The 27,633-nt window shown below is 39.7% G+C and overlaps 1 protein-coding gene across 2 annotated transcripts in view; it reads left to right on the top strand.

Annotated features, from left to right (window-relative positions):
• The window catches only part of SORCS3 (sortilin related VPS10 domain containing receptor 3), a 502,293-nt gene that overhangs the window by 376,801 nt on the left and 97,859 nt on the right, over positions 1 to 27,633 (top strand). For both annotated transcript variants that reach the window (XM_075215733.1, XM_075215732.1), the window contains 5 exons: positions 17 to 163; positions 1,170 to 1,272; positions 5,064 to 5,140; positions 6,357 to 6,448; positions 9,266 to 9,373. In XM_075215733.1, coding sequence (XP_075071834.1) covers positions 17 to 163; positions 1,170 to 1,272; positions 5,064 to 5,140; positions 6,357 to 6,448; positions 9,266 to 9,373 — 527 coding nt within the window. The remainder of the gene's footprint in view (positions 1 to 16; positions 164 to 1,169; positions 1,273 to 5,063; positions 5,141 to 6,356; positions 6,449 to 9,265; positions 9,374 to 27,633) is intronic.

The raw sequence follows: 27,633 nt of genomic DNA, 5'->3' as shown, positions 1-27,633 counted from the left end.
TGATCATCTTTCCTAGGTAGCTGGGATAAAAGGAGTCTTCTTGGCCAACAAGAAGGTTGACGAACGTGCAAAGACCTTTATCACCTACAACAAAGGCCGGGACTGGCGTCTCCTGCAGGCCCCAGACACTGACTTAAAGGGGAATCCCATCAACTGTTTGCTGGTCAGTTCTGCTTAGTGTTTAGTTTTATACCCTAATTATTTATCAGGGCTCGAGAGAATCTTAATCGGATCACATGTAATATCCTGTAGGCTATTCACCGCATCGGCAAGTGAGACATCAGTCATTGGGAAACATTGTTTCCCTGTGATCCAATCATTCAGCTCATTCGCCGAGTGACCCCATCTCTAACAATTTGGTCTTTTAATCTTGTGCTGTAATTTGGCTGCCTAACATGTAATCCATTAAATCACTGAGATACACAGGTTGTACTAATGCTGATACAGATGATATATAGTAAAGAATTTCGGGAACCTAATAATATTAATTATCATTAACTAGTCATACTATTATTGCACTTTCCAACCATGGATAGGAGGATTATTTAATTAATACCTTCAGGGGCAAGATGGCTCTGCCTCCTGAGTCCCCAATTCTCTCTCAGAAGCAGGGACGTCAAGAGAAATTTTAGGCCCCGGTACAGGAACTTCTTGGGGCCCCTTCCATAACTATTGAATGGAGAAGGCCACATACCAGGTTGGTGACCTCCCACTACATAGACAGGCCAGGGTCCCCAGGCAAGCTCCTCCCCCCTCTTGGTGCCTCTGCTCCGAAGGGCAGCGCTGGGGCCTCATCTGAACATGTGCGGGTTCAGTGCATGTATAGAGAAACCTCAACTGGGGCTCTTCTGAGAGCAGAGCAGGGCGACCTGACATTAATGGGCTCCCCTCCCCTCTGGGCCCCGTAGCAGCTGACTTCCCTCCAGAGGCGTGTCACCGGATACGTTTATGTAAGAAGGGGGTTTTTTTTTGCAATCTCCTAGGACAATGTTACAATTCAAAATCTAAAATGCCTCATTTTATACAAGCACAAAGATCTAGAGTAATACAATATAGATTTGTTACAGCCATGTCATCTGTAAACCAATCACATAATACTGTGTCGTTGCTTTGGTTTATGAACTTACAGAATTGCGTGGTCACCCCCGGTGGTCTCCTTGTCTTTTCAGCCATTCTGCTCCCTACATTTCCACCTGCAGATGTCTGAGAACCCGTACAACTCGGGGAGTATATCCAGCAAGGCCTCCGCTCCTTGGCTCATCGTTGCCTCAGGTAACTACAGTGCGATCAGCTGTATTATAAAGGAGCACATTACCTGACAATTATGTGTTATGCATACACTTTTCCTCTGTGCAATAATATTAGAGATAAATAAACCAGTTTTCCATGGCTGGGTAAGGTTCCACAGAATATTATGAACCTACAACATACAGTCAAAGGAGCTCTCAATGCAAGTGAAACAGGCCATCCTTAGGCTGCAGAAACCCCCAAAAATCCATCAGAGGGATAGCTGGAACCTTAGGAATGGACAAATCAACAGGTACATTCTAAAAATGAAAGAACGCACTAGTAAGTTCGGCAACTCAAAAAGGCCTGGACGTCTATAGAAGACAACAGTGGTGGATGATCGCAGGATCCTTTCCATGGTAAAGAAAAATCCCTTCACCACATCAAGCCAAGTGAAGAACACTCTCCAGGAGGTAGGCGTATGATTATCCAAGTATACCATAAAGAGAAGACTTCAAAAGAGCAAATACACAGGGTTCACCACAAGGTGCAAACCATTCATAAGCCTCAAGGATAGGAAGGTCAGATTAGACTTTGCCAAAAAACATCTAAAATTGGCAGCCTACTCCTTGAACAGCATTCTTTGGACGGATGAAACGAAGATCAACCTGTGCCAGAATGATGGGAAGAAAAAAGTATGGAGAAGGCTTGGAATGGCTCATGATCCGAAGCCTAGCACATCATCTGTAAAAGACAGTGGAGGCCATGTCATGGTATCGGCATGCAAGGCTTCCAATGGCATCGGGTCACTAGTGTTTATTGTATTTAGCAGTTGGATAATTTCTGAAGTAGGGATATGCCATCAGCCAAATACAGCAAAGTTGATTGGACGACGCTTCACTATACAGATGGATAATGGACCCAAACACACTGTGAAAGTAACCCAGGAGATTTTTAAGGCAAAAAAGTGAAATATTCTGCCATGGCCGAGTCAATCACCTGATCCAGACTTCATGCAGTAATTGTCTGCAAAGGATTCGCAACAAAGTATTAAACATGAACATTTAATTTTTAATTATGTTACTTTCTCCAATTATATTTGAGCCCATGAAAATAGGGGACTGTGTATAAAAAAGGTTACAATTCCGAAACGTTTCTCTTACGATATTTTTGTTCACCCCTTGAATTAAGGCTGAAAGTCTGCACTTCAACTTCATGCCCATTGTTTAATTTCAAATCTATTGTAGGGGCGTACTGAGCAAAAATGATGAAAATTGTGCCACTGTCCAAATATTTCCAGACTTAGCTGCACATATGCCTGACTCTGTTATATGGGGTCCTATTTACCAAGAAATCCTCTTTTACGGCAATAAGGCTCATTTTTATTTTGGCAATACAAAGTCCCTTATCTCCACAATTTATCACAAATCACCAACCCCAGCAAAACTCGCTTAGAGTGGTAATAGTTAACTTACCACCTCACCGGGCTGTGCCATGGAAACTCGCATATGTGTAATGTAACCAAAAGCCCAGATTCAAGCTTTCAGTTCTACTGAATAATAATAATAATAATAATATTAATAATAATAATAATAAAAAGTGTAAAATAGAGTAAAAAAATTGCAAAACAAAAAAATGTATTTAAATACTATTTTGCATCAAAAAAATACTTTCACTTCAGCCCAGACCCGTTTCCACGAAAGAGAAAGTGTCTTTCTGATTTCTGATGTCTCGTATTTCATTTCTACAAATCAAGCTGGAGTAACTATGTGAAACAAGGGAGCAATTGAATGACGGTACGATTTGACGACGGACAATAACAGGAAAAATCTTTGTTTTTCTCTGTAGAACAATAGCAGTCAATCATGTATTTGCTGTAGCAGGAAAATGATTTATTGGGAAAGCATCAAGGCTTGTAGAACATATGAGTACATGTGACATTTCATACACTTAGTCGATTTCTAGACTTGTAAGATTTGAAGGGTTTCCATCAAGCATTGCTAACTCCCGAGTGTACGGAATGTGTCATTTATATTTGTTGTTGCTGAATTAAAAACAGTTCTCCTGAGCATCCATGAAAGTAAAGGCCCGTTTTTTTTACATTTAAAGACATTGCGGAAAAGAATAGGTTATAGGAGATTTATATTTTATAGCAGCAGACAATAATCCTAGTTTAGTGCAAGCGCCTATTTTTACGCTGATGAACCAATTTTTACAGGCGAGCTCATACATTCGCGGTCCAAGATGGTGTTGCCTGGGAAGGGGCAACGTTTACTCATTGGTGGAGCTGGCAGAAGTGGGAGTTTCTCACTGAGTGGGGGCTGGGGGTGTGAATGCGCCAAGTGATGTCATGTTGCAGGACTTGGCTCTTTAAAATATTGGGTCAAATACAAATTTTACATTCCACGGAGTCATCAAATTTCTATAGAGCACAGCCAATCACAGCCACCCATAGTGACCATGTGGTTACAACCATCAAACCAGACGAAAACCCTTGGCGCAATTATATTACTTCAATGAATACTCCAGTAATACATCCTGAATAGAGAAACATATATAAAAACATTAATTTAATTTACTTATTCAAGTGGATCTCTTCCTTAGGGCACCTTCTGCGCCTCATCTATCGTATTTATATATTCTCATCCCACAAGAAAGATCTTATTTTCCTTTGACGTGGATGCTCATGCGCCTATTCCACCCTCAGCAAGGAGCGCCAATGATCCGACCAACTTCTCCCGTCAGTCATTGCAAATGGCTGCACCCCTGTAGAAGTGACCATCTCGGGTCCATAGTCCATGCGCTTACCCATAAAAATAGTTTGAGCTGAATAAAAGCTGGTGACATCAGACACGTTCATAAATAAGCTTTATTATGTATTAATGATTATCAACCTCATAGGTACATGTGCTGGAGAAACCACTGAGATGGAGAACTCCTGATAATATTATTATACTTTAAGTACATTACAGAAGTCTGGAACTGCTTCCAGTGAGCCCAACTTATCCCTCTCCCCTTCCACAATATCCTTGTGTTTCCCATCTTCCTTCCTTCCTTCCTACTTATCTACTGTCCTAAATCTCACCGCTCCTCACTTACCTCTTCTTGTATGTTTACAATGTGTTTTTGTGGGTTTCTTTCCACGGTCCACAAACCCACTGGGAAGTTAACTGGCTTCTGACAAACTTAACCCTTGTGTGTTTGATACGGAAAATAGATTGTAAGCTCCAACGTGACAGGGACTGAGGTGAATACTGAAATAGTCTCTGTAAAGCACTATGTAATATGGTGGCACTATATGATAAAAAGGCTAATAAATGTAATAATTAAACATCTAATTTACTTCTCTGCTAGTATTATCCAACTTCCATGCCCTCTTCCCTCTTTACAGTTTGTTGCCCAGTTCATATCTCCCCTGTGATACGACTGGGTCCATTTAAACTTAATTTGTATCATACACAAAAACTAATCTTCATGCTGGACTTAAATGACTTCACAGGGAAACTAAACCATGTGTGGTGATCTAGTTATTAAAAATTTGAATGACTTGCGTCCCTATTGTTATGTTACTTACTGACGTACTTACTGACGTACTGTCTTTTACCTGAAAACAAATGTGTAAGTATGTATTCTGTCGATTGTAGGTCTACTTGATCTCTTGTACTTTGGCATCTACTGTCTGTTTCCTGGCGATATAAATGTTTTGTTACTTGTTATTTGACTTGTATGAAGCAGGTTCACACTGTAAATTAAATCTCCAACTGGAGGATAAAGAGATTGATTGATTGACTAATAATCCACATTTGCAGCTGTAAAAAATATTCTCTCTTTTGTAGGTAACGTTGGTCCTGAACTCTCTTCAACAGACACCAACATGTTCATCTCATCAGATGGTGGAAACACGTGGAAACATGTATGTGTTTAGGGGAATTTTTTATTTTTTTTGCTACCAAAAAATCCACTGATTGGTGTGGCTGGGTCCATGCAGCCTCAGTATCCGTAATACAGAATGATCGACTGTTCTGCTAACTGGGGAAGGAGGGTTTATAACATTTACTATGGGTTGGCTTCGCTTTAGGCTGGGTAGACACTACAGGTTTTTCAGCCGATTGTCGGGCCAATCACAGATAAATGACCGTTCGGCCCGATATCGCATTAGATTGTACGCTCCAACGATGAACGATTATCACTCCAAAGCACATTGTATCATGTCATTTGATTTTTAAACCGAGCTAAAAGTCTTGTTCAACGATGGAACGATGGTCGATCCGATCCTGCAGTGTGTAAGCACTCAGCACCGGCAGTGTCCATAGATCTCTATGGAGTGTACAGAGTCACCATCTTTTCAGCCGATGGTTATGACAGATGAAGAGCACAGATCTGACGGTAAATCGTGTAAAACGTGTATAGTGTGTACACAGGAATCGGCTGCAGATCGGGACTTTATTTTTTTCAGTCGTTGGTAAAATCGTTAATGATATCACATTGGGAGAAATTTTCTGTAATGTGTAACCAGCCTTACGGAGAATTATCTCACCATCTACCTGGAGACATTTACAGAGGTTTTGATTGCCAAATTAATTTTATTAGTCACTATTTAGATATGTAATTGATGCCAATCTATGCTATTGTAATTTCACAACAACAAATTATTTTTATTAATATAATAATAATAATAATAATAATACAAATAATAACTGTTTTCTAAGCTTTTATCTTCATATACTGAATGCGGAATGGCAAATGTACGGCTTTGTCCCTACTTTTTTCCAATTAAGCGCTGGCGATAGGACAAAACAGGGTCATTCAAAGAAAAGAAGGTCATTTCACGGTGCTGTCTTATGATGATAAATTGTAACTTTCTTTTATTATTTGGATATGTTCAACGCTTATTTAATAAAAGGCACCATGTTATAACAGTAATTGTGTTTGATGATTTGTTGGATAATTTACCAATAGTGGATTATAGTTAATTTCTAAGAGACCAAACCAATCTTTATTTAATCAATTCTGTACATTAGAAAGGCTTGCGCTATATTTGGTACAACTACAAAGCGACCACCGCATGCTGATCTATAAAACTGCTTTTATTCATGAATTTTGAGTTCTGTTTTGTTTGTTTTTCACAGATTTTTGAAGAAGAATACAATATTTGGTTTTTAGACTGGGGCGGGGCTCTGGTAGCTATGAAACACACCTCCCTGCCGGTACGCCACTTGTGGTAAGAAACCAACCAATCCTCATTCATTTAACCATACATGGGACTTATGGTGAAATTGCTGAAATTACTGAATATAATGTTACATTTGACAGTAGAGAGGAATGAGGAAAGTCATGGCGAAAATTATAGTGGGCATGGCTACATGATAATTGTTTGGTGTCTGATTCAGTAAGAGTCTGGGTAGAGCAAATAAAGAAAAGACATAAACCTATTAATTAGCATTACTATCACAATATTGTCCCATGACCAGAATCCATAGCTCCCAATTTGGACAGTCTTTCCCGCCATTCTGACCGATGGCACATTTGTTGGCACGGTTGGAATGTTGAGAGGTGCGTAAGGCAAAGTGTGGGCGTTTCCAGGATGGACCGCCTAGCACTTCATAAGCCACACCTCCATTGTTCAACGACAATGACCGATTGTGCAGTTTAACCATGGCTGTGCCTTGTTCTTGTTAGGGCGAATTGGATCACGCTTTATCGTTGCGTGGAGTTTTGTCTTAACTGGGGATTATAAGGGTAAAAACTTTAAAGTTATTGAGTACATGTATTTTTTCAACCTACACAACCAGGTAAATAAATAAACTTATTAAGAATCTATGGCAGAGTGTCCTTGAGGAAGGAAAATGTGTTTGTTTCCAACACAGCGTTCATCTTGGTCATTTAATCTTCTGTTCTCTCTTTTATAATGTGAAACAATAGGAAGCCGAGCCCCATTCTGCTTTAACCTTAATGTTCTATATCGAGAAATAGGATCTAAGTGTTCTCTCCAATCGCTCTGTGTTTATTTCCAACTTGAATCCTCATTTTATAACAAAAGATGGAGCAAAGATCATCTTGAATGAATTCAGCTGATCTGGACCAGCTAATACTACATTTCAGGGACCTATCTACTTATTTTATGGGCAACTCCATTTGAGTTCATTTGTTATCTTGTTAGTATTTATGATTAAAACCATCAAAACCAATTTAAGGTAATTAATTATAAAAAAGTCAATCAACATTTCTGTTACAATCACAACGCAAGAAACACTGTTTTGTTACGTTGCCTAATCTGTCTTTCATCATCCAGTTCAAATTGGAAGATAAAGGGCTGCGTATCTTATTGCTGAGCTCTAACAAGGTTGAAACAGGCTGTCTGCATGTTGAATTCTGAATGCATGGTTGGCCAACTGTTGTCCAGTACTGAGCAGTTTGCATCTCTCTTCCCAGAATTCTGTGTGAGTGGTTTAATCCATCACTCATTGGGTCTGTAGGATAATACTATCCGTTATATATTAATTTGGGGACTGTTGAAACTTTCTGTTTTAAGAGAGCACTTACTGCATTCCTAGTAAATAATCTATAACTAAATCTGTCTTCAATATTACCGGAAACCTGCTGTTCAATGCAACTATTCATTATGTGTTTTTCTCTTAATTGTTTTATAGGTATATTGGTTATTAACTCAATAATTCCTTTCATTCACATTGGTTGCACCCATACCTCGCACAAAGACCTCTCACTTATGGGATTGGCTTAATGTGCACACATTAATAGCCCTGCTCGTTGCTTCATTCTATGCTACAGTGAATGTAATTTTTGCAAATCTCTATTTTTAAAATCTTTGAAATAAACAGAGAAAAACATAATTATTGTTATATCTGTGGTCTCAGCACGTTTCTAAGTGCCGAATTCTAGGATTGGCATTTATCAAATATTTATCACTGTATAAAGCCACAATAACATGCATCTTACATGCAGATGTGGGTTTGTAGCTATATATACATATACTGGTAAAACACATATTTTCATTTTTATATACATGGAATAAGATGAAGGAGTAAGCGGGGTCAGTGGCTAAATAAATACATTTGGTACCGTATGTGGAGTAATATAAGAATTTAATGTTTTCTTTGTCCCTCTAAGTTAATATCTCAAAGACAAAAAAAAATTGTTCTGCTGCCGTTTAGAATTTTCAGGACAAGAATAGAATGTTCAGATTCACCAGTTTCTTACAATAGCTGTGATCAGGGAACGTCTTGGGGCTATCGACATTTCTACTATTTTTCTGCTTGTGCCATGAAGGCATCAATTGGAGTTAATGTTAAAATGTCCAGTTCCTAAATAGCCATGCCCCAGAAGGCTGTAATTTAGGAATTCGATAACATGTTATAAGTCTGCAGTGCTTTGACTTGCTCTACAGAGTCTAAGAAACTTGCAAGAATAGGACGCAGAGTACAAAGTAATGCATCGCAACACTGTGTTATTACCATAACTATCACAGCCAGGTTCTACATAACCTCTGATAATGATCATTTTCTAATGGCAGTGAAACCCGCTTCCTATGGCATTGATGAGACCTTGGTTAGAGAACGTCTAACTGTGTCTGCGTCTCTCTGTCTGTCCACCCCTCCCCTTAGATTGTACGCTCCTCTGAGCAGGGCCATCTCTCCTCCTGTTTCCACCACTTCTAACTCTGCTCTCCAGCTACTTAGCCCTCCTCCTCAAAGGTCCTCCACCCCACGTCCACTTTCGCTCCCTCCTCCCCCCTGGGGGTCTCCCTGTCTTCCGCGCCCCCCTTCTTGGACCCCGTCGTTTTCGGATCCTCCCTCCCCCTTCCCCGCCCTCTCTAGCTGTGCATTGAGCGTACTGAGTTGCTGTGTTTACTGTACTGTGCTGTCTCCCATTGTATTGTGATTTTGTTTGTCTCTGTACGGCGCTGCGGATGCCTTGTGGCGCCTTATAAATAAATATTAATAATAATAATAATAATAAATAGAGAACACTAAAGATGGCTATTTCTGAAAAACAAACCTGTATTTATTCTGTTCCCCAGGCTTAGCTTTGATGAGGGCCGGTCGTGGACTAAGTACGGTTTTACATCCATCCCTCTTTTTGTTGATGGTGCTCTGGTGGAACCGGGAGTGGAGAATCAAATAATGACGTGAGTATTTCACAGAGCAATGAGATCCCTGTTCCAAAAAAATTGGTTTAAATTGAAGATCTACTAATGTCAATCACAAACATATTTTGTAAATGTATCAAGAACTTTGTACAACTGAAATGTGGGGAATGTTTTCCCTTCTACACAGCAAACAGTTGGCTTCTCTCTGCCTGAAATGTCTATTAACAGAGAACGTTTTTGTATTGTAGTCTGCAGCCATAAATATATTGACAAACTTGTTTTTTGGGGATTTTTTAAAAAAACAAAACATTTGTGTTTGATAGTGCTTAAAAAGTATAATAAAAAACAGGGTACATTTAATATGTTTTCTCATTTAGTAGAATTAGGATAAAAGTTTTCTCGGGTAAAAACAAGAAGTCTATAATTTTTCATGATAGCTTGGCCACTGGGGGGCACTATTTTACTGGAGCATAGGTTAGCATTTAATTTTTTGAAGCGATAGCGAGCAAAATGGCTGCTCCTTATCATATTGCAAATTTGCAGACTGACTTATATTTATGTTTTGCAATTAACATTTAGAGTAAAATAATGTTGTTAATGGCAGCATTGTACTGTTGTGATTATGACCTAATCGTGAGTTAATAAAACTCAATATATTAATAACTATTCACCCAAATATCACTTGTTTTAACATGTGAACTCACATAAGGCAAGTAAAAAAAGAGATTTATTTAACTATGTTGACCATCTACACTGGTCATTTTCTTTCCCCCAACACTCTGCTAAGCCTGTACGCTGCTGCACAGCAGAGGATATCATAATCAGTCAGATGTGATGTTTCTAGCACAAGATAAAGCCAGCATGTCTAGATAAGGGTTATGGTACAAGCCTAAATATGGTGGGTTCAGAGAACTATAGCTGTGATCGCTCCATGTCAAATTCTCTTGAATCACATAAGGAGCTTACCACATCAAAGAAATATTGTTCATAATTTATACTTGCATAGATCTCTGTATATATTTATGGTGCAAAAACGCCCATGACATATGTCAAGCTTAGGGATCAGCTTCATAGCCAAGAAATAGAAATGAAGTAGTGTCCAAATAATTAGTATTTCATATTCATGTTTGGTATACATTTGTTTGTAAATGTGTGTTCTGTTTATTGATCCAATTGTAAAGCGCTACGGAATATTTTGGCGCTATATAAATAAATGATGATGATGATGATGATGATGATGATTGAAAGTAATATTATGATGCTGGTATCATAATGTATAAATGTCATCAATAGAAATGGTCTTGCATACAAAGAAAGCAACCTAGGTAGTATAACCAGTAGCTACTCACAGGACTTCATTGAATTAACTTACATAAAGGTGGGCAGAAAGAAATGTGTTTAAAACCCATGAAAAACGGATATCCATCGTCAGATCTAAGGGTATCAACTGTCTATTGAAGTTCTAGATGAGTTTCCCAGGCAAACAGATTTCACATATATATATAATCTGCTGTTATTCCTTTATTTTTTAAGAGCTGTTTTGCAACTTTACTGTATGGCATTTTATTATACATTTTTATACCTTAAGCACTGGGTCATTTTTTCATCATACGAAACTCCATTTAATAATGTTCTGTCTTTATGTTCTTAAGGAAGCCACTTGCTAGAAAGCTTGATAATTAGGAACGCTACATAATTGATAATACAGGTGATTGCTTGGTTTATGACAACTCTGGTTAATTTAATTTTGGGTTGTAGTGAGATATATATCAGGGACAAGCAAAAAACGTATGCAAAATGTTGCAGAAGTGGTGGTGGCAGTAACGAACATCTCATCTCTAATGTAAGGCAGACGTGCTCGAACTCAATCCTCAAGAGACACCAACAGTTTATGTTTTCACGATTTCTTTAATAATGCGCATGTGAGTTAATCTATTTTCCTGGGAAATTAATAATCCCACCCATTTCTACAGACAGAAATTCTGAAATCCCTGTGAATTTACATTTTGGGTTTGGGTGCCATAGTGAGAAAGATGACTTGTGCAATGTGAACTGGATTCTAATTGTCAGTATCATTGTTTTATCCTCACACTTCTTCATATCTGTATTTTTAAGCTTATAAGAATATATACGGTTCTTTATAATGGCTGATAACGGTTTGCTGTCTTACAAAGTATTAGAAGCAGAAGAAGAGCATATAGCAATAGGAAATCTTTTATCATGATGTTTACTCGTCTAAAGCAGACATGTTTACTACTCTCTCTTGGATGTAGCCCACTTGCGTCACACAAGTGCTGCTCATTAGACAATGCTCTCCGCACCCCGGTGATAAACTGCTCCCCCCACCAGCTGCCGTTTCTCAGCAATGCATTTGCTAGACCCTCCGGCTCCAAGAGATTTTAGTAGAAAATGAAATTCAGTCTTACACAGAGTTCATCAAATTCATCCTCATTTAGAGAAAGTCTTCCTGCAGTGTTCTGTGCAGAAAGGATTAAGAAAATGTATCTTGTCCTCAATCGCCATTCAAATGGCAGGAACATTGAGGAGGTAGAACAGTTACAGCTGAAAACTGGCAGAAAACATGGCTGCGTGGATCTTGGGACCAGCTGATATTATTTCTGTATCATTCTCTTTATGTGGAAGGAGCTGGTATTGGACAGGTATTCTGTATCGTGACACATTACCCTTTCCAACTTCTAGCTACCTGCGCGAACTGTCTAAAAGTCTCACCTAACGCTCTAACAGTCCGAACCCCCACACTCTCCTGCTCCGAGACATCCATATAATGCCTGTACTAATATAGACAATACAATGTTTTGCTAAAGTGCATAAGAGCAGTGGTATCATTAGTATATTATAGTGTTGCTGGCTTGCCTATCAGCTTCCTGTGTCTAGCAGGAATATGAGGTTTATCTAGCTCACGCGTTTTTATATATTTTTTCTCTATAGCTACTAAAGAGAATTTTGTTTCAAGAATAAAACATTGGGCCTGATTCATTAAGGAAAGTTAAGCAAAAAATTAAGTAAGTTTTCTTACTCAAGCTTTCTGGACAAAACCATGTTACAATACAAGGGGTGCAAATATGTTTATTATTTTGCATATAAGGAAAATACTGGCTGTTTGTTCATGTAGCGCACAAATATTTGATAGCGTTATTTGTACACTGAAATTTAAAGTTGATCTAGGACATGTCCTACCTCAAATATAAATCTGCCATCCCATTTTAAATTTACCTCCCCCTCCGATGCAACAATGGTTTTTCCTTACTTACTTTTGCTTTTTCTCTCGTTAATGAATCAGGCCCATTGTCCTTATTCTTAGGTTGTAAGAATATTGAATACAGGCTTAACGTTGGTTCTGGGAGATCACAGAAGATTGCACTCTCTGGATAACGTTGTCTGCACAATGAGGGAAGAAAGTGTAGTACCGGCAGGTTGATCTACCAGCATGGTGTGAGAGAGGGGGGGGGGGATGTGATGTTGTTCTCTGAGCTACAGACGGAGGATGTCACAGCTGAGGATGGTAGAAGAAATATGGACTTGTGCTGTGGCCTTAATATGTTAGCTGTCTGTGTACACTTAAACATGCTAATTTGCCCATTAAGTGCTGCATGTGTTTCTTTTGCATTTCTACAATGTAAACCTTAAGGAATGACTGTATAAAATATTCCTATTACAGGACTTTACCTAGTTAGATAAATTATAATGTGCTAATAAGTCTCCTTGCAGTGCTAACCATATAAATCAGCCCCATTGTTTGTCTTCTCTTTCACAAAATCCCCTTACCACTCCCGACTTTTATTTTCCTAACTGAGATGTAATAATCCACACAGTACAATAACTTGCAGACATATTCTAGTGATGGGATATGTGCTACATAATTCGGGATGGGCTCTGAGTTCATGGTGGAGGGGGGACAGTGACGGGGTTTGGAAACTTCCAAAAATATAAGTGAAAGTTGACAGGGAGTTGACAGACTCATGCCCTGAATTTGCTCACAGGCTGCATAAGAGATAACATAAAACTAAGTCTACAGAACCATTTATTGCATTCATATACTCATTATACTGTCTATTTGTTCCCATTGGGCCTGATTCATTAAGGATCTTAACTTGAGAAACTTCTTATTTCAGTCTCCTGGACAAAACCATGTTACAATGCAAATTAGTATTCTATGTTGCACATAAGTTAAATACTACCTCTTTTTTCATGTAGCACATAAATATAAACTTTAAATGTCAGTGTACAAATAAGCTATCAAGTATTTGTGTGCTACATGAAAAAACAATCAGTATTTAACTTATGTGCAAAACAGAATACTAGTTTGCACCCCTTGCATTGTAACATGATTTTGTCCAGGAGACTGAAATAAGAAGTTTCTCAAGTTAAGATCCTTAATGAATCAGGCCCATTGTTCTTATCTGTATGTACTTATGTCATCTTGTCATTTTGTTGTATGCTCTAATACCCTATGTATGGCACTATGGAACCTTGTGGAGTCTTATCAATAAATTATAATAATCCCCCTATGCAAGGAGAAGTAGGTGGGTACAGCTTGAATAGCGCTCTACTGTGATTGGTCTATAATGTAGCTATGGTGCTTGTACTGGAATTTTCAATCAGAAAACTGGGGCTAAATTACCATATGGTCACCAGGTTTTTAAAAATGCTCTGATAATGTAATATTCCCTGATATCACAGAGCACTCTCAATACCATCATCCGCTCTGTTGTGTAAATGTCACTCATGTAATGCCGTGGATGTATCCAGGTCACCCAGCCCTGGGACGATGGCGCTAGAGGGGCTGAATACATGGTGGGAGGAGCCACTACCAAATTTTTAATTGTGGGGGAAAGGAGTTGTCCGTTTCAGCTCTGTGCCGTTGCCGCTGCACGAACATATGAAAGGGCGTCTTGTATCTCTAAAGTCTTTATCACAGCGTCTCGTTAAGCAGGAATACTCATCGCTGGGGACATTTAAGGTCTGCACATGTTCCCTCTCTGCATGTGAAGAATCACCGTGATTTTCTGACAGTTCTGTACAATATCAGCAGCAACTTGAATAAAGACATTTCAAGGAGGGAAATGTCATCTCCTCTAACAGAGACTGAAACAGAAGCTTAAAAGTCCCCATCGCTGCTAAACAATTTTTATTATTCCGTCTGCTTCAGCCGGAAATTCAGACGAGGAGATAAAACTCTGGTGTTTTACGGCCGATTCTGCCTTTAGAGGAAAACCTTTAAATCCGATTTCATATAAAAAAAAACTGTTTATAGGTTTTACTGATCAAAATAGATAACTAGTTTGTTTTATACTAGTGATGCACCTAATTTAAAAAATAATCATCACCTATACACAGAGGAGGTCGACAAGTGAGGCGTCCCTGAGGCAGACATTTCGTTTTTTGCTATTTATAAAAATCCAACCTCTTAATTCACTAGGAAGTCACCGTGATTGATAAGTGTTGGTTCTTCAGTAACAGAAAAAATTCTGGACAAGTTTCTGGACTGTGTTTGATTTTCTGCCGGTTGGTTGAGAGTAGACGACTAGTTTTGGGTAATAGGAAACTTTCAAACGTTGTTTGAGTAAGGGGGATATTTTGCTCCTGGGGTGTAGGAGGTGTTGAGTTTACGAAGCACTTGGCAAGGAGAATATATCTGTCAGCATTCTTTATACTTTCCCAGCTCTGAATATTGGTCGGTGATCGTGTTGGAAATAACTTGGATGAATAAAAAGCTGCGTTTGACACCATAATCGTTCTGTATCAGTATAACTGAGACCTCAGATCACTACTCTGTGCTGCTGGAGGACCTTGTTCAGTCCACTATATAACGCTTAGTCTGCTGGCTCCAGGCTCCACCTCACATCATGTCACTGCCCCTGTGACAAACAGCCCTGTCCTCACTAACACATCGTTCATCTCCTGATATACTCTGTGCTGCTAGGGGACCCTGCTCCTTCTACTATATAACTCTCAGTCTGTGGCTTCCTGCTGACTCCAGGCTCCAACTTACAACATGACATCATTTAGGCCATTGAGGGGGCCTATGTCTAGCTGGCAGGGGTCATGCCACCAGTAAAAACAGTGTGTAGGATCATAGTACTAGCTATCCTCTTTGTGTGTACATACTAGCCAATAAATAAAATATCAAATTAGGCAAAACAAACAGTAACACATAAATATTAATACTACATGTTATGTTAAAATCCCCAGTGGGGGCAAGTACACCTCCATTGACCCACTCCAGTTACCTCTCTGACAGGGTCACATTAAACACTAAGGGTTAGATTTACTAAGCTGCGGGTTTGAGAAAGTGGGGATGTTGCCTATAGCAACCAATCAGAATCTAGCTGTCATTTTGTAGAAGGTACTAAATAAATGAAAGCTAGAATCTGATTGGTTGCTATAGGCAACATCCCCACTTTTTCAAACACGCAGCTTAGTAAATATACCCCTAAGTGTAGCTATGTGTCTACATAGTCTTGTTACCTTCATTTAATTATTTTGTATAACATCAGCTCTCCTGTATAATACTTGTTACGTTATTATTCTGCAGTTACTCCTCTCGCACTTCTCTTCTTCCGCTTGTTGACAATAGAGAAAATGGGAGAAAGTGGGGCAGCCCGGTGGCTCAGTGGTTAGCACTTCTGCCTCACAGAGTTCAATTCTTGACCATCACCTTATCTGTGTGGCGTTTGTATGTTCTCCCCGTGTTTGCGTGGGTTTCCTCTGGGTGCTCCGGTTTCCTCCCACGCTCCAAAAACATACTGGTAGGTTAACTGGCTGCTAACAAATTGACCTTAGTCTCTCTCGGTCTGTGTGTGTGTGTGTTAGGGAATTTAGACTGTAAGCTCAAATGGGGCAGGGACTGATGTGAGTGATTTCTGCTGCGGAATCAGTGGTGCTATATAAATAGAAGATGATGAAGTAAATAAAAGACGGGGATGAATTTACAAACTCTTTCCTGTTTATTTTCTTCTCCCTTGGGCAAAGCAAGATCTTATCCTTTATACATAAATGTTTTAATGACCGAGTCAATTTCTAACCTAAAAATGTTTCGGATGTTGCTGTGTGTTTTGAAAGGTAGTCAGAATAAACTATGGTAATTACTCTTTAGATAAATATGGAGATTATAATGAGTTACAATAGCGCATTTCAGCTGCAGATTATCCCATCCTTGGAGTATATTTACTAAACTGCAGGTTTGAAAAAGTAGAGGTGTTGCCTATAGCAACCAATCAGATTCTAGTTATCATTTATTTAGTACCTTCTACAAAATGACAGCTAGAATATGATTGGTTGCTATAGGCAACATCTCCACATTTTCAAAGCCGCACTTTAGTAAATATACCCCCTAACCTCTGGCGTATCTCGGTGTACACACCTTGCATTGACCCAGACGTCTGTTTTGCGAGTCAAAGGTCTATTTCTTATTTGTTTACCAGGATCATTGAATATATCCGACATCATCCGTTCAGTGCTCTAGGTTTTCCTCGAGCCATCTGGACAGCCTCCGAGACAAGTTTTTAATTACCATTAATATTGAAACATTTGCCATAAATAATTTATGACGAGGGCAGCTGGTCAATTTGTACATTATGCGCAGGGTATTGTGCATTTGAAAAATTAATGAAAAGTTTAATTATAGCAGAGTTGCGAGTGACCTTTTCAGAATCCCTTCCCCATAAATCTGAAGTCACGTCTCCTCCATTATAGAATGCCGTTAATTGCTCCTCACGCTAAAAGACAGGTAGCCATAAAAAATAAAAAGTGGGTCATTTGAAAAAGAAATGGTTTTGGGCGTTGTCATTTAGTGCATTGTTTAAAATGAAATCTGTATCTCTGTAGTTTTTTGCTGCCCCTCGGCCAACACTCATTGCAAAAATGTTTTGGCAGGAACAGTTCATTGTATCTGTATTGTTGGCAAACGGGCTGCTTAGCTGGTAAATCACCGCCCGCGTGGCATCTAAACAAGGCCATTAATACAGTCTCTGCTTTGTTCATCCCTACTAGCTGTGCATTAATTTATTTTTGAAAGCTTGAGCATATATCAGCAAAACTAAAATGTGCCTTTATGTTTGAAAGGTGCCCATGGGGATTAATTCCGATCGAAGGTTATTTTTTGGGGGTTTTATGTAACCTTGGATATATGACCCTTGTTAAATAACGATACTGCTCTATGTAAATAATCTTCATAGCCTGCGTTAATAATGAGTTTGGAAATGTTCCCTGGCAGTCTGTCCTTTGTGCCAGCGGCATTCTACGGAGAGGGGTAAGGCGGATTGATCAGAGATGCTTATTAAATAAAACCAAACTAGGCAGCTTTGGACTGTTGAATGGAAAGATGATTACAAGACAACTTTTTTTCATTGGGACATTACTATTATCATTTATTTATAAAGCGCCACCAATTACGCAGCACTCTACAGAATAATTATCATTGTCCTCCATCCCTGCCCCATTGGAGATTATACTGTAAATTCCCTAAAACATGCTCACACTAAGGTTAATATTGTCAACAGTCAATTAGCCTATCAGTATGTTTTTGGAGTGAGCGAGGGAAATCCACGGAGAACACACAACCTCCACACAGATAAGGCCCTGGTGGAGAATCAAATTCATGGCTCCAGCACTGTGCAATGCTAACCACTGTGCCACCATGCTGCCCATAGGGATTTTTCCCTTGTTCACCCGATACAATAAAGGGTTGTCACCGGAGAATACACTGCGGTAACACTTAAGATTTACTAGCTGTTGCCGGTACTTCTACCAGCCATGATGTTCTGTCATCACAGGATGTCAATAACAGATTCAATTCATTAAAAAAAATGCTGCATTCTTTGAATATTGTATTTTTTTATGTTTAAAGGTTTTAAATATTGATTTTTTACATCATTGAATCTATTTTTTTAACTTTTTATTTAAATTTCTTTAATAGCGGAAGTAAAAGTCCAACTCTAGGCTTTCAGCTCTACTGCGCATGAGCAAGGCGGCAAATCGATTTACCCATGCGCCTGTCTAAAATGACCGGTCCGGCGAAATGGCTGGTTAACCCTTACAGCTCTGGCCAGTGCCTCTGGTTCGACTGAGTATTTATTTTTTTTTAAGGGGGGGGGGGTAAGTTGTAAGTTGTTTCATGCAAATCCAGATTCCCAACAGAAGAGGCCGTGTCGCCAAGGTGCGATTTTCCACCAAATTGCTTTAACATTCCTAAGAATTTCATTACTGTTTTTGTAGATCTGCACTTTTTTGGTGAAACCTGCAACATTTTGGTGTGAAATGTGGGATAGTTTGCAAAATTTAATTAACTCCTTCCCTAAATTCATCAGGGATCAGTAATATCCTCACTGAGATACTTTCTCCGCTATTAACAATGTTGTTTTTAGAGAAAGTTTCAATCAGAAAGAAAATGCCACAACTCAAATTAAATGTCCTATATAATGTCAAAAAGTAGTTTTCTTTTATGTAAAAATATAAATGTTGGAAAAGTTACATTATGTAATGCGCCATCAGGTGTCTAATGGTCATTTACATTTGTATTATTTGTGCGTATATCAATGTATTTCTCCAGAATATGACTTTTTTAAGTTTATAATGTGGCTAACCCTTACCATCTCTTATTTCTACATTCTAACTTTTAACTAAGAAATAACTTTTATGTTTTATATTTCTTTAATTATATTTACATTTGTAAGCAAAATCTGTATCATAGTCACGTTATTTTTACCAAAGAAAAACAAGCATTACAGTAAAATAAAACAAGAACCACAGATTGACTAAACAACGAATGATCCACGTTAGGTGGAAATGATTTCTTTTTCTCTTCTTATTCAAAGCATATTCTCAAACCACCATTTCTTCTTCCTGGAATGTCGCAGTATTCATTTGATTGGAAATTTTTATTTTAAGCGTTGGATTCGGAGAGTATTATCACAGCGTTATAATGGTAATGTCTTGTTGTAAAGGACGAATCGAGAAAAGGACAATTTTTTTTGCCGGTAATAGGGATTTTCGCCCTTTGAGAAATTGTCCCAGGTCTCAGTCAGACTTTAACATCATTATCATCAGTTATTTATATAGCGCCACTAATTCCGCAGCGCTGTACAGAGAACACATTCACATCAGTCCCTGCCCCATTGGAGCTTACAGTCTAAATTCCCTAACACACACAGACACACACACACAGACAGAGATTAGGGTAAAAATTTTGTTAGCAGCCAATTAACCTAATAGTATGTTTTTGGATTGTGGGAGGAAACCAGAGCACCCGGAGGAAACCCACGCAAACACGGGGAGAACATACAAGCTCCACACAGATAAGTCCATGGTTGGGAATCGAACTCATGACCCCAGCGCTGTGAGGCAGAAGTGCTAACCACTGAGCCACCGTGCTGTCCTGTGACTCTTGGGGGCATATTCAATTCCGTTCCGATCCGCGGTAACGCGCGTTACCACGGAAAATGCGCAGTACTGCCGGTAATACGGTACCGCAATAACGCAGATTTTCGTACGCAGCCCTGTGGGCTGCGAACGAAAATCCACTCTATTGCGGTACAGCGGTTTAGGTTCGCGGCCGTTCCGGCTCGATCCCGCGGATCGGGATTGGAATTGAATATGCCCCATGTAGTCTTATTATCATTATTGTTATATCAATATTTATAAAGCACCCACATTTCTCAGATGAGCTGACGCTTTCACAGTCTGGGGGTTTGGAACTTTCAAATGTTGAGAACTTTTGAGTGAGGTGAGACCTATTTGGAATACCAGTCCTACTAATTTTCTTGCTGCAAAATATCCACCTTCAGACAATATTACATGCTACACTGCCACTTTCATTTGCTGTTTATTTTTGAGTGTGTTTCAACCAGATCTATATTATTTGGGCTAGAAAATAACCACTGATCGGTTTCTCGTATATCCAAGGACAATGGAAATAAATAATTCTGATTATTTTAAATAAGCACATTGGGTAAAAACAGAAGAAAGAAAGAAGCAAGAAAAATTCTGCAACATATTTAGTCAAAGTTACAGTAGGGCATGTGCAAACCAATAAATGAAAGTCACCTGACAGTGAAAACCACAGCAGCCAATCAGGATAGCAGTTTTGCAAGGTTCAGTATGTGAGGCTTAGAAGAATATCTTATTGAATAAGGCTGTAGCTGTTCTGTAATAATCTAAACTTATTTCATTCTCTGTTTTGCATTTTTTTCATTTCGCTAGACTCAAATTTATATCCTAATCTAACATTTCTCTTGTCATACTATGATCTACACGATTTAACCATGTTATCTGAAGGAAATAAGCAAATGAATGTATAGTATCGTTTGTTTTGTTTATACGTGATATCTACCAATATTTACATCGCAGTGATAACAATCAGATACAAAGGAACGCTGACTGATTTCATTAGAATGCGCTTTGTGCTACATTAGTTCCATTCGGAATGCTAATGTATCTATTTTTAATTTGGAAAAACTGCTGCCTGATTATCATTGCCGTGCATGGGTTATAATGAATCTATTTAATTCATGGTGCAGATAGCTGGGCTGTGCTTATCAACGGTAAAAAAGGAAATATTGCCATTCAGTCATCAGGAAGTCAACAGACGGAACCATTAGGCGGCGCCGATGTTTCGCGCTAGGGCAGGGCCTGTATCGCATCAATTGAATGATGTACCGGTATAATCCCCCAATACCACCTCCACTACCTCCAGAAATGATGAAAGTGTTCAGGAATGCTCTCAGATGTGTTATATTGTGTAACATCTAGAGAGACAAACACTCTGAGTTTGTATTTGCAAGGCAACAAATTTAAATGGTTCTCATACCTTCAGTTTACATGGCATTAACACGTCTTCATGCAGTTTATACTGCGTACATTACTCTTTTTTTTCGACAAAAACTAAAAACTCTGCCTCCTTATATTAATGTTCGGCTGACAACCTGAAAGAAGACTGAAAAATGAAAAATAAAGTATGTATTTATCAAAAAGAACCTCATTAGCCGAACAAATCTGCCTGTGTATGTTATCTGCATAACCTGATCTAAAATGTCTTTAAATTTGAAAATCATCAGATTTACAGATAACTGGTGGAAACGCGTTTTACGTACTTCACTACATCTGTGTATCACGCTTCCCTCAATTAACTGTTGGTGAATAAATCTTAGTCATAGTGGGACAATATCTTGCCGGACAATTTTGAGAATCAATTATAAAATGTCTCTATATTGACCCCCTTTGTGTCATTTCAATATCGGGTGTACGCGCGTCCTTATTCAACGAGGAATGGATGTAAACATACGGCTGTTGAATACGCTCTGCTTTAATAAACACTACACTGCAGGGTACGTTAAATAAATATTTGGGAAGCAAAGTCCCAAAAGAACCCACAAAAAAACAAATATTCAGTTAATGTCGCCTGTTAATAATATAGTCATTACTTGCAAAACATGAAAAAAAATATTTTTTTCTCCATAAAATGCATTTATTAGGATGTTCTACTGTACATAAAATATGTTTTTACAGTTGTAGCTGCATACACAGCCGTCATCACTAGTAATAAGCACTTACACCCAACCTGTAGATGGTGCAAGTGATACGACTAAAAACCACGTACCTGAGAGATGTCCAGAGCTTAAGTCGGACATTGCTGCGTGCGGTTGATCCTGGCAACGCCCTTACTGCACATTGACTACGCGCATACACCCAGTACATATAAACATATAAAAATAAACTAACATTCCCAAGGAAATCACTTATAGCAATAAAATATATAAATAAATAAACAGCTTGTCTGTGCATTCTCTGGTATACTTGAAAATCATGTTCAAGATATGTCTGCTTTGTTTATTACTGAATATGTTCTATAAGAACTGGCTGATATCTTATAATTCCTCTTTTTCTGTATTAGCCACTGTCCAAGATGTAGATTTTAGGATAGATCCTTGTGTTATATTGAGTTTCATATGTAGTTAATCACCTCATGCTTGATTTACTGGCATCCCTGTTCGTTTGTCCCCAGAATTAATTGAAAATACCATTTTGCCATAATTAACACCTAGATTTATTGTCATCATAATGATGTATGTTAGTTATTGGGAATATATAGTTTCTAGGCTTTATATCAATCATCGTGTTCGTTTGGGTCAAACCAAAGCTGGAACGCAAGTCGGAAGTGATTCCAGCCAAGGTGGAACGCATTTGCTCTTTGATTCGAGTGCAAATTGGGGATTTGTCAACCACTGCACGAATATAAGCCCACTCCTCCGGCTTAAGTGACCCACCCATGTCCTCTTCCCAACATCACTCATCGGGCTCCTTAGAAGGGACATTGCATTGCATCAGTATGGAGTAAAAGATGGAGATAAGTCCTTTGGAGGAGGACCTGTTGGGATAGTCTCCTCTGGGGAAGGGCAATAGGGGGTTTGTGGATTAATCTGGTGGTTGAATAGGTGACAGAACTGGAGATATTGATAAAAGGAGGTGGTGGAGACATGTAAGCAATCGCAGAGACTAGTGAACTTGGGAAGAAGCCCATTGGGACAATTTCTAGAAAAAAAAAATAATTTGTGCTTTGTCCAATCGGGACAGGCCAGGGGAAAGGACGGATTATGCCACAGGTGGATCATTCACCATGGGTTATCTGTCAGTTTGAAAGCACAAGTGCAGTACCTCGAAATCGAAAGGGAGAAGTGGGCAGATGGTGTAGAGGGGATAGAGCTTTGGGATCCAGCCAGTAGAGGCCATAAGGGGATATCATGCTCAGTAAATCCACTTCTACATCTACCCATAGCCTACTGCCTGGTTTGGAACGCGCCAGGACATCCTGTGTAAGGTGGGCAGATAAGTAATATTTATGTAGACGAGGAAGACTTAGGCCCTCTTTGTTGGATAATTGTTTAGAAATTTAGATATATTGCACTCTCACTTTCCACTTGATATTTTGATTATTATTATTATTACCATTTATTTATATAGTGCCACTAATTCCGCAGCGCTGTACAGAGAACCTCACTCAAATCAGTCCCTGCCCCATTGGAGCTTACAGTCTAAATTCCCTGAAATACACACACAAACACACACACACACACACACACACACACACACACACACACACAGACTAGGATCAATTTGTTAGCAGCCATTTAACCTACCAGTATGTTGTTTTTGGAGTGTGGGAGGAAACCGGAGCACCCGGAGGAAAACCACACAAATACGGGGAGAACATAAAAAGTCCACACAGATAAGGCCATGGTCGGGAATTGAACTCATGAACTAAGCTAACCACTTAGCCACCGTGCTGCCCAGAATTCATTGTTTGGACCTGCACCACCTCCTTTTTGTGGGAGAGCAGCAGCTATCTAAGTCTGGGTACACACTACAGAAAATTTTGCCTGATGCCGTATCGTTAATCATTTTACCAATGACTGAAAGTCCTGATCAGCAGCCGATTCCTGTGTACACACTATACACGTTTACACGATTTACCGTCAGATCTGTGCTCTTCATCTGTCATAACCATCAGGTGAAAAGATGGTGACTCTGCAAGTTCTATACATGCCCCTAGTGGACATCGAATGACCCCAAAGTGTTTCAGCCACATCCCCTCTGTCCCTAATAGTGAATAGCAAGAGCTGAGAGGTATGAGGCACTGGAGTACAATAAACCTATAAATGATATCTGATAAAACAAGGGATATTATGTACATATACACTGTACTAGTCCTGTTCTCTCAGCTGCAGTTTCAATTATTTGCACTTAAGATAGCGGTTTAGCCTTTGTTGAGGGGTGAAGCATTGCGCTGCGTTTATTAGATTAATAAAACCCACAGGCAATTTCTTTATCAATATATTTCTAGCTTTTACCTTGATGCCCAAAGGTCATTATTCAGTGTCATCTGTGGAATGCTTTCATAATATCATTTTTCCTGCTGTCTATTCACGTTCTGCGATGCACGCGTTTACTGCGATGTTTCATCAGAGGTTGTCATAGCGATATTATTAGGAGATGCTGACCTTCTCACAGATTAAAACTCCATACAATGTACGTATAACAAGGAACCGCATTCTTGTATACTGTCGTTTCAATAATGAATTCATGTATCTGATTTACTGTGTCTGAAGTGCTTCTGTAAAGCAGGCGTATAATGTGTTAGTCTTGCAGTATCTTCTATATTTTAATTACTGCGTATAAGCTTCTGAGAATGCAAAACCGGCATTGTGGAGCCTAAGATGTAATATACAAATATGTAACAATAAACTATGGGAATAGTGCGGCTGTAGTGGTCTAGGTGAGGACAAGTATAGTCGTGTAAGATGGATCGGTGTAGATATAGTTGGTGTTCTCCTTAATGGTGTTGTGAATGAGTAGCTGGGGACTCCGGTGAAGGGCTCACCAGGTCACTAGCGGCTTGCTGGACCCCTATTGACCATCATTGTTGTAGATGGTGTAAGGACAATTCAACTATTGGTGCCCGGAAAGGCGTAGTTGTTGGTGGTGCGGTGAAAGATGGTGTAGCTGTTGATGTTGTAGTGGAAGATGATGCAATTACAATGGCCTATATGGGTGTAATTATAGATTGAGTTGTGTCATATGTGTCAGTGATGGATGGATGATCTAGGTTGGTAGGTTGGGGCACCTGTAGATTGTATAAATATACATATTGCAGTTGACCAGAGAATTCTAGTTGTTGATGTTGCTCTTAGAGACAGTGCAGCTGTTTGTAATTATAGTTGCAAAGTCGAACCTGTCGATCCTATTGTATAATATGGTGCCGTTGTAGAAGGCGCAGTTTGATATATCTGTAGATCAGGCCTGGCCAACCTGCGGCTCCCCAGGTCTTGTGAAACTACATGTGTATTCTAGTAGCCTGTCAGGATATTTTCTGGCACAGCATGCTGGGGCTTGTAGTTTCACAGCATCTGGAGACCCGCATGTTGGCCAGGCCTGCTGTAGATAGATGATATCATGTTTGTGGTCTAGGATGGTGTAATTATTGCCTGAGCTATGTTAGAGATAGTGGCTGTAGATGGTGAAGGTGGAGATATTACAGGAACAGCAGCATAGGTGTTGATGGGGCAGAAACAGTGATAGAGGATAATGCATTTATAGTAGTCTAGAATTTTGTAGTTGTGATGTAAATGACGCTGTGTAAAGGTGACTGCACACATATTTTTTTTTCACTTTGAAAGATTTTTGTAGTATCACCTTGATATACAATTGTGTTACACACTTTACAAAATACAATACTTTAACACAGCAATCCCACATAGCCTTTTTATTATTTAATTAGCAAGTTAAGTACCTTTAAGCATGCATCGTGTAGTCCTATTTCTTAGTGTTATGTCCTTTTCAAAATCTCTCTGGAGGGCAGAAAAGTATGGCTGTATCCTCAGCATTGTGTACTGTATAGAAAGCATCCGTGGTCATGTGGTGGCAGAAAGAGAAGAAAGAGGGGAAGACTTTTACAGTGAAGATACCTCTCTGCAGATACCTCTCTGCGCAATACATCTGCCATGTGACTGTGGTTGCCATGGTAGTCACATAACCATGTGGAAACCATTAAGATCTATAAATCAGTAATAGCAGCCTGAATAAACAAACAAAGGACAATGGTAATGTATTAGCAAGTCTGCCACAGTGAATTTTGTCACTGTTATTTGTTCAGATCATAAGACAAAAGAAGAGTGGCTGTTATATACACATTATAACTTTGCTCTGGCAGATTGGAAAGCAATTTGTAGCACATTACAATGTAGGACAGTTGTAACGTTCCCTCATTCCATAATGGTGATCATTGCCCAATTAATCAGACTTTCCACAACATTTCCTTACATGTCATACAGACAATAATATGCAGCCACATTGCTATTTTGTGCTGAACAGTAGTTTGTTATGTAATATTACAAGTGATCAGTGGAGCACATCAGGATAGAGTAATGTAAGCATGAAATACTCCACATACTGTCGACAACACCCCTATCTCCTCTGTCCCCCAACTTCGCTGCCTTGGTGTCATCCACGACTCCTCTCTCTCCTTTGGCCCCCACATCCTCTCTCTCGCTAAATCCTGCCGCTTCCAGCTGCGTAACATCGCTCGCATTCGGCCCTTCCTCTCCCAAGATGCCACCAAATGCCTTATCCACTCTCTGATCATCTCCCGCTTGGACTACTGTAACCTCCTCCTCACTGGCCTCCCCCACTCTCATCTCGATCCCCTTCGATCTGTTCTTAACGCTGCAGCTAGGCTTATCTTCCTTTCTCGCCGCTCCTCTTCTGTCTCCCCCCTCTACCTAGCCCTTCACTGGCTCCCATTTCCCTTCAGAATCCTCTTTAAGCTCCTCACACTCACCTACCAGGCCCTCGCCAACTCCACTACGCCCTACATCTCCACCCTCCTCTCTATTCATGCTCCATCCCGCCCTCTCCATTCTGCCTCTGACTGTCGCCTCTCTTCCCCCCTTATAACCTCCTCCCACGCGCGTATCCAAAACTTCGCCCGCGCTGCCCCCCTCCACTGGAACAAGCTCCCTCCCTCCATCAGAACTTCCCCTAATCTGTCCAGTTTCAAACAGGCCCTAAAAACCCACCTTTATCTTAAAGCCTTTCTGTCTCCCACTTGACTTCCTACCTTATCTTCTGCCTCTGTCCCCCTACTCTCCCTCTCTCCTCTGCGTCTCTCAGTCTGTCCACCCCTCCCCTTAGATTGTACGCTCCTCTGAGCAGGGCCATCTCTCCTCCTGTTTCCACCACTTCTAACTCTGCTCTCCAGCTACTTAGCCCTCCTCCTCGAGGGTCCTCCACCCCTTTTCCACTCTCGCTCCCTCCTCCCCTCTGGGGGTCACCCTGTCTTCCGCGCCCTCCTTCTTGGGCCCCGTCGTTTGTGGATCCTCCCTCCCCCTTCCCCGCCCGGTCTAGCTGTGCATTGAGCTTACTGAGTTACTGTGCTTACTGTTTACTGTATTGTGCTGTCTCCCATTGTATTGTATTTTATTTGTCCCTGACGGCGGTGCGGACGCCTTGTGGCGCCTTATAAATAAAAATGAATAATAATAATAATAATAAAATACTGTACAGTGTATAGGACTCGATATGACAGGTTGGATTTTTTTTTCTCAAGCTAACCCTTTAGTTTACTGTACATATATGACTCCCGTGGATAGCCCACTATGTGTAATCACAAGTTTCCTTGTGCAAAGTGCAGTAGAAGTTGGGGGTTGGGGCTGGGGGTTATTGGGGTAGATTTTTTTTTTGCATTTTATTCTTTTCTGGATTTTCCCTAGTTTTTCCTTAGTTTTGAA

This window comes from Mixophyes fleayi, chromosome 6 (assembly GCF_038048845.1).
Source record: "Mixophyes fleayi isolate aMixFle1 chromosome 6, aMixFle1.hap1, whole genome shotgun sequence".
NCBI classification, from domain to species: Eukaryota; Metazoa; Chordata; class Amphibia; order Anura; family Limnodynastidae; genus Mixophyes; species Mixophyes fleayi.
Note: the sequence above shows the minus strand (reverse complement) of the source record. Positions and strands in the feature narration are given on the sequence as shown.